At 42.2% G+C, this 12,617-nt stretch overlaps 1 protein-coding gene across 4 annotated transcripts in view; it reads left to right on the top strand.

Moving 5' to 3' along the window:
• Positions 1–12,617, top strand: part of LOC106603105 (leucine-rich repeat and calponin homology domain-containing protein 2) — a 76,172-nt gene that overhangs the window by 36,372 nt on the left and 27,183 nt on the right. For all 4 annotated transcript variants that reach the window (XM_014196333.3, XM_014196332.3, XM_014196331.3 and 1 more), the window contains exon 2: positions 8,485–8,629. In XM_014196333.3, coding sequence (XP_014051808.1) covers positions 8,485–8,629 — 145 coding nt within the window. The remainder of the gene's footprint in view (positions 1–8,484; positions 8,630–12,617) is intronic.

Raw genomic sequence — 12,617 nt, 5'->3', positions numbered from 1 at the left:
GTTTTGGCAGCTAACACCCTCCTACTCGCCATGCTGAACACTCGCCCCTACACACAGACACAGGGCTGGGGTCAGTTTATTAGACTGCTCAGGAACCAACTCCCTCTGTATTTGGGGAACTCAACCTATGTTAAACTTTCATTTAGAAATCAGTTGTATCAGCACAACCTCCTTCCCTCTTTTGCATGCGCTACTGAAGCAAACAAAGACACACATAAATGCGGATAAACGCACACGTCCCCTCACGTGAGCATCTTGCAGATTCAGTTGCTTGCCGCTCCCCTTCACTCTGCGTATAGTTGCCATGGTATCGGTAGCCAGGGCCTTCACATAATCCTTCACGGAGCACTGCAGAGCTCTCCTTCACAGACCTGCCTGTGCTCTACAGCAGAGCCCCAGCCTCAGGGACACAGCATCTACTGGGTCCCCAACAACCCGGATGTTCCAGGGCAAATGGAAAGGGAGCCTGTGAAGTGACTTTCACTTTTGAAGTTAAGGCGACACTCCATCTTAACTCCTCCTCCACTTTTACTGGATTGGTAGAACAGTGCAGAAGAGAACCTCCACCGACAGTTTTTCTTCTCGTCAAGACCAGTATGTAGGGGATCTAGTTTCAGGTGTTTCTTTTACGCCTGCTACGTTAGGGACACACAGGCAGAGACTAGACTACTGATTTATGGGATCAGACACTAATAGGCTGCAATTGGACTCTGGAGCAGTGGAAACGCATCCTCTGGAGTGATGAATCTCGCTTCACCATCTGGAAGTCCAACGGACGAATCTGGGTTTGGCAGATGCCAGGAGAATGCTACCTGCCTGAATGCATAGTGCCAACTGTAAAGTTTGGTGGAGGATGAATAATGGTCTGGGGCTGTTTTTCATGGTTCGGGCTAGGCCCCTTAGTTCCAGTGTTACGACCCTCCCACTCTGTCTGCCGTATTTTCTCTCTTTGCTCTTGTTCCTTATTAGGATGCTGGTGGGCGGAGTTGGGAGGGTCGTCAGCTACATGGGAAACACCTGGGCCCGGGTGTGTCCCAGGATAAAGGCACCTCTTCCACATTCATTGGGGAGACTCTCTCCATGCAGACACCTTGTTGTTTTTGGTTGTGCTAGTTGTGGCTTTTTGGTTGCTTGCTTTGGCACCCTTCAACACCTTGCATTATTACATTCAGGTATGCAAAACACTCACTTACACTACTGACTACACACACCATGGTTCATTGTTCTTAGGTTACTTTATTTAATAAATATATATTTTGATACTCCTTGTCTCCACGTTGTCTCCCTTTTGTTGCGAACTCTGAGCCGGTTCGTAACACCAGTGAAGGGAAATCTTAATGCTACAGCATACAATGACATACTAGACCAGGGTTCCCCAACTGGAAGCCCGCGGGCCAAAGTGGTTTTGGCCCCACAAGTTTTTTTTGTACATATGTTATTTTAATTTTGGAAATATGTTCCAAAGTATTCACATACATAATAGAGGGAAGGAATTGTATAATAATTGATTGGATTTATATAGTACTTTTCTACTAAATGAGGTACCTCAAAGTGCTTTACATAGTAGGGGGAATCTCACCTCCTCCACCGTCAATGTGTAGCACCCACCCCAGTGATGCACGCCGACCATTTTTGTGCCAGAACGCTCACCACACATCAGCTATCAGTTGATTAAGGAAAGGGGGGATTCCTAGTCAGTTGTACAACTGAATGCCTTCAACTGAAATGTGTCTTCCGCATTTAACCCAACCCCTCTGAATCAGAGAGGTGCGAGGGGCTGCCTTACACTACATGACGTGGATGTCGATTATCTAGACGTTGTTAGAATAGACAGAATACATAACGAACAGAGGGATAGTAAGCATTCCAATTACAGTGTAAACTAGGTGACGGAATATCAGTTTTATAATGTAAAGTGTGGTTGTGATAGAGTAGTGTGTAAATAAGAATTGAGGTGGTAAACCAGAGTAGCCAGCTTGTTGTGAATGGAGGGGTTTGAAGTAGGTATCTACAGTAGTTGTATTGCAGACAGTGTTATTTGTGAATGGAGGAGCTACAGTGAGTGTGTTTTTAATATTTCCTTTTTATTTAGCAAATATTTGTCTTATTTTCAGTCTGTATTGTTGGGAATAGGCTCGTAACTAAGCATTTCACTGTAAAGGCTGTTGTATTCGGGGGATGACAAATTGTATTTATTATTTGATTGGAGGAGGAGGCTCTTCCTCCAGGCAGCGCCTGATTCGCTGGCTCGTAGAGAGGCAGTGGGGGCTGCCAGATAGCACAGCTGGGGCTGAGGAGGGGTACAGTAATCTGTGCTGTGCACTGCACTGGCTATCACATTAATTATTGGACAGAGGGATGGGCCTCCCGCATCACAACAATACCATTTTATCTGAAGGGGACAGTGACGTGTTCTTTGTGGCTGTCTGAAATTAGTGTTCGCTCTGTGAGTCTAATTAATTCAGCGAAATATTTGTGTAATGAGGGAAGCATAATTATACACTCCTTACCCTAACCTTTTGTTGTAGCGGGGTTAAATTGTACCTGTCATTGAAGCCTATGAAATATTATGTGATTTCATGATGAGGTCTGAACTCTGGCTGATTTTAAATGTCTCAGATTCACCATTGGTCAGTGAATCCCTAGCATATATTTTATAAAAGTATCCACTGCAACAGCGCCGCAAAGGAGCAATTGCACAGATACAGCAGCGGAATAGGCCGGACTACTGTAACTCGATCGATATATCGATATGGGAAAGACTGACTGGATCTGGTGGTAGTCTGTGTGTAATATAACTGTGCTAAGGCCTAGTGTCATTTCAGCTCTGTCTTTGAGGATCATGCCTTGTTCCCATCGATCGCTCATTCAGACATATTGATCAGTCAAGACTGCCTGGTATCAATCTACTCTCCCAGAGGATTTCATCCGACTCAGCCTATAGCAGTTTCTGGAGCCACTGTTTGGATCCTTTCTTACACTACATTTGGATACATATTGCACACCTGATCTGTGCTGCTTGATGAAGAATGTTATTTACCATATATACAAAAGTATGTTGACACCCCTTCAAATTAGTGGATTTGGCTATCACACTCGTTGCTGAGAGGTGTATAAAATCTAGTAGAATGGCCTTACTAAAGAGCACCGTGACTTTCAACGTGGCACGCTCATAGGATTCCACCTTTCCAAAAAGTAAATTTGTAAAATTTCTGCCCTGCTAGAGCTGCCCCGGTCAACTGTAAGTGTTGTTATTGTGAAGTGGAAACGTCTAAGAGCAACAACGGCTCAGCCGTGAAGTTGTAGGCCGCACAAGCTCACAGAACGGGACCACTGAGTGTTGTAGCGCGTAAAAATTATCTGTCCTCGGTTGCAACACTTACTACCAAGTTCCAAACTGCCTCTAGAAGAAGCAACAGCACAATAACGGTTTGTCTGGAGCTTCATGAAATGGGTTTCCATGACCGAGCAGCCGTACACAAGCCTAAGATCACCATGCGCAATACGAAGCGTCGGCTGGAGTGGTGTAAAGCTCAGCACCATTGGACTCTGGAGCAGTGGAAACGCCTTATCTGAACTTGACTGGCTTGCACAGAGCCCTGATCTCAAACCTATCGAACACCTTTGGGATGAATTGGGATGCTGACTGCGAGCCAGGCCTAATCACCCAACATCAGTGCCCGAGCTCACTAATGCTCGTGGCTGAATGGAAGCAAGTCCCCGCAGCAATGTTCCAACATCTTTTATTTTTTTATTTAACCTTTTTATTTAACTAGGCAAGTCAGTTAAGAACATATTCTTATTTACAATGACGGCCTACCAAAATGCAAAAGACCTCCTGCGGGGACGGGGGCTGGGATTAAAATAAATACATAAATAACATAAATATAGGACGAAACACGCATCACGACAAGGGAGACAACACTACATAAAGAGAGCCCTAAGACTACACCATAGCATGGCAGCAACACATGACCACACCGCATGGTAGCAACACAACATGACAAAAACATGGTAGCAACAAAAAACATGGTACAACCATTATTGGGCACAGACAATAGCACAAAAGGGCAAGAAGGTAGACAACAATACATCACACAAAGCAGCCACAACTGTCAGTAAGAGTGTCCACGATTGAGTCTTTGAATGAAGCCTCTTCCCTGTGGCTCAGTTGGTAGAGCATGGAGCATGGTGTTTGCAACGCCAGCATGGTGTGTGCAACGCCAGGGTTGTGGGTTCGATTCCCACGGGGGGCCAGTACAAAAAAAATATATATATTAAAAGAAATGCATGAAATGTATGCATTCACTACTGTAAGTCGCTCTGGATAAGAGCATCTGCTAAATGACTAAAATGTAAATGTAAGAGATTGAGAAAACTGTCCAGTTTGTTTGTTGCAGCTTGTTCCAGTCGCTAGCTGCAGCGAACTGAAAAGACGAGCGCCTCAGGGATTTGTGTGTTTTGGGGACCTTTAACAGAATGTGACTGTCAGAACGGGTGTTGTATGTGGAGGATGAGGGCTGCAGTAGATATCTCAGATAGGGGGGAGTGAGGCCTAAGAGGGTTTTATAAATAAGCATCAACCAGTGGGTCTTGCGACAGGTATACAGAGATGACCAGTTTACAGAGTATAGAGTGCAGTGATGTGTCCTTTAGGAGCATTGGTGGCAAGTCTGATGGCCGAATGGTAAAGAACATCTAGCCGCTTGAGAGCACCCTTACTTGCTGATCTATAAATTATGTCTCCGTATTCTAGCATGGGTGGGATGGTCATCTGAATCTGGGTTAGTTTGGCAGCTGGGGTGAAAGAGGAGCAATTACGATAGAGGAAATCAAGTCAAGATTTTACTTTAGCCTGCAGCTTTTATATGTGCTGAGAGAAGGACAGTGTACTCTCTAGCCATACTCCCAAGTACTTGTATGAGGTGACTACCTCAAGCTCTAAACCCTCAGAGGTTGTAATCACATCTGTAGGGAGAGGGGCATTCTTCTTACCAAACCACATGACCTTTGTTTTGGAGGTGTTCGGAACAAGGTTAAGGGTAGAGCAAGCTTGTTGGACACTAAGAAAGCTTCGTTGTAGAGTGTTTAACACAACATCCAGGGAGGGGGATGAGAGAGCTTCCTACTGCCTGAGCTATGTTGTTGATGTAAATTGAGAAGAGCGTGGGGCCTAGGATCGAGCCTTGGGGTACTCCCTTGGTGACAGGCAGTGGCTGAGACAGCAGATTTTATGACTGCCTTCCAAGCAATGGGAACGAGACAGGTTAACCTCCTATGGGGTGTGGGATGTTACCGTCCGACTCGGCCAACATCCAGTGAAATTGCAGAGCGCCAAATTCAAAAACAGAAATACTCATTATAAAAATTCATCAAACATACAAGTGTTATACATCGGTTTAAAGATTAACTTCCTGTTAATCCAACCACGGTGTCAGATTTCAAAAGACTTTACGGGGAAAGCAAACCATGCGATTATCTGAGAACAGCGCCCAGGAGACACATCATTACAAACAGTAACCAGCCAAGTAGACGAGTAACAAAAGTCAGAAATAGCAATAAGATTAATCACTTACCTTTGATCTTCGTATGGTTGCACTCACAAGACTCCCATTTACTCAATAAATGTTGGTTTTGTTCGATAAAGTCCCTCTTTATATCCAAAAACCTCCATTTTGTTCAGTAATCCACAGGCTCAAATGCAGTCACAACAGACAGATGAAAAATCTGAAAAGTTCGTAGAAACATTTCAAATGATGTTTATAATCAATCCTCAGGTTGTTTTTAGTCATAATAATCAATAACATTTCAACCGGAAAACAAAAAAGGCACGCTCTCGGTCGTGCGCAGAAAACGGGTCTGGCGACTTCCAAGGGTCCACTCATTCAGACTGGTCTTACGCTCTCATTTTTCAGAATACAAGCCTGAAACTATTTCTAAATACTGTTGACACCTAGTGTGGTGTTTGCAACGCCAGGGTTGTGGGTTCGATTCCCACGGGGGACCAGTACGGGGGGGGAATTTTTTTTAATGAAATATATGCATTCACTACTGTAAGTCGATCTGGATAAGAGCGTCTGCTAAATGACTAAAATGTAAATGTAAAAATGAAGTGCAATTTGAGTCCTAAGTCAATGGATACTTTAATGCCATTCAATAGAAAACTACAAACCTAAATCCATCCAGGAAGTGGGATTATTTTTTCTCAGGTTTACGCCTGCCATAACAGTTCTGTTATACTCATAGACATTATTTTAACAGTTTTGGAAACTTTAGAGTGTTTTCTCTCCAAATCTACCAATTATATGAATATCCTAGCTTCTGGGCCTGAGTAGCAGGCAGTTTACTTTGGGCATGCTTTTCATCCAGACTGGCTATCGTTCAGGCAAATGAGAAATAAGTGTACTCAGGCTATCCGGAAGGCCAAAGTTAGTTACTTTAAGGAGCTCTCTCTGTGTGTCTAACCCCAGGAAGTTCTGGAAAACGGTGAAAGACCTGAGCTCAGCCATGTGCTTCTTGTCAGTAACAACCACATCATACATTTTAAGGGACATGGGCAGCTGTGAGGAGGAGGGTTTATTCTCCAGGTCTTTAACCGTTTTCATTACATTACATTACATTACATTACATTACACTGATGCCTATCAGGATTATTTGTGAGGATAACATCAAGGAGAGTAGACTTTTCTGTGTGTTTGGAGTAATACCTTGTGGGATTGGTAATAATCTGAGAAAGATTTAGGGAGTCCCATTTGCTTTAGGACTTGGTCAGGTGGTTTAAGCATGTCCCAGTTTAGGTCACCTAGCAGGACAAGTTCAGACTTTGTAAGGGGCCAGGAGAGAGCTTAGGGCAGGTTGGGTACAGCCCGCTGCTGATGGAGGACGATAGCACCCAGCAGCAGTCAACAAAGAGCAATTTGAAAGTTTAATACTTAAAACCAGCAAATCAAATTGCTTGGGGACAGACTTGGTGGAGACAACCGAACACTGAAGGTGATCATTGGTAAAGATTGCCACTCCCCCACCTTTGGAAGATCTGTCTTGCCAAAAAAGGTTATAACCAAAAAGGTTAACATCAGTATTCAAAACACTCTTCCTTAACCACGTCTCAGTAATGACCAACACATCTGGATTGGAGCTGCGAACCCACACTTTCAATTGATCCATTTTAGGTAATAAGCTTCCGGAGTTAACGTGCAGAAAACCCAGGCTTTTACGGGAGCAGAAATCAGTGAAGCAGATATCAGCACACAAGTCAGAATTGGGGCAAGCAACAGTAGATGGGCCAGGGTGTACATGCACATTTCCAGATATCATCAACAGTAATACAATCAAGGCACGGCATAGTACAGGGAGAGCTCTGCAGTGCTGATTTATGAATGTGTATCAGATGGCAACAAGATCATATTGTACAGCAGTTTCATCAGGTAACATGAATACAAAGCCGGCGAGAGGTGGTTAGAATAGGATGGGAGGCCAAAAGTCTGTGTAAACAATAGAGAGTCAGAGTCCTGAGTGTGGGAACAAACATAGTGTGTCCCACGGTTGGGTGAAGAAAGTTCGTAGTCAACAAAGCATGCAGGAGTCATGAGGCTCATAGCAAAATGCACAAGAAAAAAATACAACATATAATGACTTGGGGGTAGCCATTTGTAAATTTAGAGTCACTCGCCCCAACAGTGCATGTGTGCTGGAGGCGAGAGATAGATGGGGGAGAGATAGATGGGGGAGACAGGCCAGGGCAGACGGTGAACAGATCGCCATGTGGAATCCAAGAAGTAGTGCAGCAGGCAAAGGGAGTAGGTGTCACCCACTTGGGGTAGCCTGCCATTTGTTGGGCTAAAAGGCTTCGACACCTCTCGCTTCACACGTCAGTGCTAATTGAAGTTGTATCTCTTTGTCCTAGCAAAGCTTGGTAGCCTGAGCATTCAGTCCTTTTTAAGTAGAATATAGAATTGAAATGTATTTTTCTTCTTGGCTTTTGAAAGTAAAAAATTTGCTTACGACTAAGTGCTACTCACTCAGCTCCAGGTTGGATGGGTTTTTCAGGTCTCAGCTTGTTTGCCAGAACATTTGATGTATAGGTTGGGAAAAATAATCATTGAGTGTAGGAAACAAGTCATTCCAGCCAAAATCAGGTTGTAGGTTTGGAGTTTCGATTTGGAATGAAGGTTATCTTGTTTAGGGTAGCATCTTATAAATCTCCATCCCAAAAAATCTAAGTTTGTCTAAATATCTATTTTTAAAAACATGCTGAAAAATGTGGGAGCTCATCTGCTTTAGTGGAAAGCCTTCCCAAAAGAGTGGAGGCTGCCATAGCAGCAAAGGGGGGACCAACTCCAATGACACTAAATTCTAGCCGATTTTCGGCGAGCAGGTGTCCACATACTAATGATCATGTATTGTACGTACAGTACTGTGTATATAGTTCCTGTGTACCCATGACCCTCACCTGCTGTCTGTCTCTCTCTTTCCCTCCCCCAGATCTGTCGAAGAACAGGCTCACAGAGATTCCCCCAGAGGTGTGTCTGTTCGCCCCCCTCGAGTCCCTCAACCTATACCACAACTGCATCAAATGCATCCCAGAAACCATCATCAACTTGCAGATGCTGACCTATCTCAACATCAGGTCAGTGATGACTCGTGGAGCACTGTGGTGTGATCTGTTGATCCAGTGACCTCATACTGTTTGATATCAACATGATATCACCAAGAAACAGGAAATACAAAGGCCCACATTAAGGTGTTCACAGCAAAGCTTTTGTTATACTTGGATTATTTTTTTTCCCTTTGACATGGTCAAATAACTCAGGCATAGATGGCAATGGCACCGATTGGCCTTAAGGTGGAGCTGTTATAAGCACTCTCACTTAAACCCTCATATCCACCACCCCTTTTGACTTAGGGACTTTAAACTTTGTATCTAGGTATCTTCTCTCATGCGGAACAAATTTGCTTGAAGGACCCATAATGTCCGTCAGGATAGATTTTCCTCCATCTTGGACATTTTGGATAACCTTTTGAAAAATGTATTCTCATGAACCAAAAGTCCAAGTAACACCAGTAATTAAATCCAATCAAATTGTATTAGTCACATGCGCTGAATACAACAGGTGTAGACCTTACAGTGAAATGCTTACTTACAAGCCCTTATTAAGCAACAATGCAGTTTTAATAAAAATATCAACAAAAAAATGAATTAAAAGTAACAAATAATTAAAGAGCAGCAGTAAAATAACAATAGTAGGCCCATATTTTAAATCCTTTGTCAATCCACTTCACAATGGCCTATCAACTTGAAACTTTTTAGGTTAATCAACTACATTACCATGATGAACCATGTTACCGTCTTACAAAATAAGGAAACTATTAACGATTCACTTTTTGACTGTGTAACTAATGCTTAAAATAATCATAACATATATTTTTCTCGTGGACTAAAAGTCAGATTCACTACAAATTTGGTCTTTGGACTCATTACAATAGTCCCTAAAGAGTTTGAGAAAATAAACTTGATGCATTCAAAGATACCACACTATAAATAAAAAAATAGTCTCATGAAGTCATAGGACAAAATAACACCAAATTCTAGGCCCATGGTATATATCTTAACTGAGTTTGAGAAAAGCTAACGGATTGGTCAAAAGATGGCTGAGTTATTTACAAATATCAGATTTGAGGTCTATTTAAACCACTGTAAATCCACTCCACAGTGGCCTATCAACTTGAAACTTGTCATCGCTGTCATGGACATCCCTAAGATGAACCACACTGTATTTGGTATTCATATCTCAAACTATTAGCAACTCATTCTTTGCATAAGTAACGCTCCAAATCATCTTCTCCTCGTGAAACATACGTCAGATTCACTCCAGATTTGGTATTTCTGAATAATTAGATTAGAGAGTTTTTTTCCATCAGTGTTTGTTGGTAATGAGAAATAAGTTGCTGCATTTTAATATGGCCGCACTGTACCTATAGATGCACATTAGCACATATGCTAATGCTCAAAATCATCTTCTCATGAACCACAAGTCAGATTGACTCCAGATTTGGTTTATAGACTCAATGAATTAGCCTCAAATGAATTTGAGAAAGATAACCAACATACAGCACTAGACTGAACTTCAACCTACAGCACTAGACTAACCTTTATTGCACATAAAGAAAGACAAGGAGTTGCAGTCAGTTTTAGAATAACAGTAATAAACTGGTCATGAACATCTCCAAAAACGAAGAGCATTGTGTTTGGTACAAATCATTCCCTAAGTTCTAGACCTCAGCTGAATCTGGTAATGAATGGTGTGGCTGTTGAACAAGTTGAGGAGACTAAATTACTTGGCGTTACCTTAGATTGTAAACTGTCATGGTCAAAGCAAAGATTCAATGGTTGTAAAGATGGGGAGAGGTCTGTCTGTAATAAAGAGATGCTCTGCTTTTTGACACCACACTCCAAAAAGCAAGTCTTGCAGGCTTTAGTTTTGTCTTATCTTGATTATTGTCCAGTTGTGTGGTCAAGTGCTGCAAGGAAAGACCTAGTTAAGCTGCAGCTGGCCCAGAACAGAGCAGTACGTCTTGCTCTTCATTGTAATCAGAGGACTGATATAAATACTATGCATTCCAGTCTCTCTTGGTTAACAGTTGAGGAGAGACTGACTGCATCACTTCTTTTTATAAAAAACATAGTTGAAAATTCCTAATTGTTTGCATAGTCAACTTCAATACAGCTCTGACACACACACACTTACTCTACCGAACATGCCAGCAGAGGTCTCTAAATCCAGAACAAATTCAAAAAAGCATACAGTATTATATAGAGCCATTATTGCATGGAACTCCCATTTCATATTGCTCAAATGAACAACAAAACTGGTTAAAAACCCCCAGATAAAGCAACATCTCACAGCACAACTCTCCCCTATTTGACCTAGATATTTTGTGTGTTTGTATTGATATGTACAGTTGAAGTCGGAAGTTTACATGCACCTTAGCCAAATACATTTAAACTCAGTTTTTTCACAATTCCTGACATTTAATCCTAGTAAAAATTCCCTGTCTTAGGTCAGTTAGGATCACCACTTTATTTTTAGAATGTGAAATGTCAGAATAATAGTAGAGAGAATGATTTATTTCAGCTTTTATTTCTTTCATCACATTCCCAGTGGGTCCGAAGTTTACATACACCCAATTAGTATTTGGTAGCATTGCCTTTAAATTGTTTAACTTGGGTCAAACATTTCGTGTAGCCTTCCACAAGATTCCTACAATAAGTTGTGTGAATTTTGGCCCATTCCTCTTGACAGAGCTGGTGTAACTGACTCAGGTTTGTAGGCACACGCTTTTCCAGTTCTGCCCACAAATTTTCTATAGGATTGAGGTCAGTGCTTTGTGATTGCCACTCCAATACCTTGACTTTGTTGTCCTTAAGCCATTTTGCCACAACTTTGAAAGTATGCTTGGGGTCATTGTGCATTTGGAAGACCCATTTGCGACAAAGCTTTAACTTCCTGACTGATGTCTTGAGATGCTGCTTCAATATATCCACATAATTTTCTTTCCTCATGATGCCATCTATTTTGTGAAGTGCACCAGTCCCTCCCGCAGCAAAGCACCCCCACAACATGATGCTGCCACCCCTGTGCTTCACGGTTGGGATGGTGTTCTTCGTCTTGCAAGCATCCCCCTTTTTCCTCCAAACATAACAATGGTCATTCTGGCCAAACAGTTCTATTTTTGTTTCATCACACCAGAGGACAGTTCTCCAAAAAGTACGATATTTGTCCCCATGTGCAGTTGCAAACCGTCGTCTGGCTTTTTTTATGGCGGTTTTGGAGCAGTGGCTTCTTTCTTGCTTGATGGGCCTTTCAGGTTATGTTGAAAAACTAGTTTGAATGACTTCAACCTAAGTGTATGTAAACTTCCGACTTCAACTGCACGTGTTATGTGTGCCATTTTTAAATGTACGCTACCGGTCAAGTTTTAGAACACCTACTTATTCAAGGGTTTTTCTTTATTTTTACTATTTTCTACATTGTAGAATAATAGTGAAGACGACATCAAAACTATGAAATAACACATGGAATCATGTAGTGACCCAAAAGGTGTTAAACAAATCCAAATATATTTTATATTTGAGTTTCTTCAAATAGCCACCCTTTGAATGCTTCACAGAGTTCAAGTAACAGACACATTTCAACATCAACTGTTCAGATGAGACTGTGTGAATCAGGCCTTCAGGGTCGAATTGCTGCAAAGAAACCACTACTAAAGGACACCAATAAGAAGAAGACTTGCTTTGGCCAATAAACACAAGCAATGGACCGGTGGAAATTTGTCCTTTGGTCTGGAGTCCAAATTGGAGATTTTTGGTTCCAACCGCTGTATCTTTGTGAGACGTGACACGGATGAACTCCGCATGTGTATTTCCCACTGTGAAGCATGTAGGAGGACGTGTGGGGGTGCTTTGCTGGTGTGACCATGTCTGTGATTTATTTAAAATTGAAGGCACACTGAACCAGCATGGCTACCACTGCATTCTGCAGCGATACGCCATCCCATCTGGTTTGGGCTTAGTCCCACTACCATTTGTTTTTCAACATGACAATGACCCAACACAC

The sequence above is a fragment of the Salmo salar genome, chromosome 04, assembly GCF_965601325.2.
Source record: "Salmo salar chromosome 04, fSalSal1, whole genome shotgun sequence".
In the NCBI taxonomy this organism is placed as follows: domain Eukaryota; kingdom Metazoa; phylum Chordata; class Actinopteri; order Salmoniformes; family Salmonidae; genus Salmo; species Salmo salar.
This window is presented reverse-complemented; position numbering and strand designations above follow the sequence as displayed.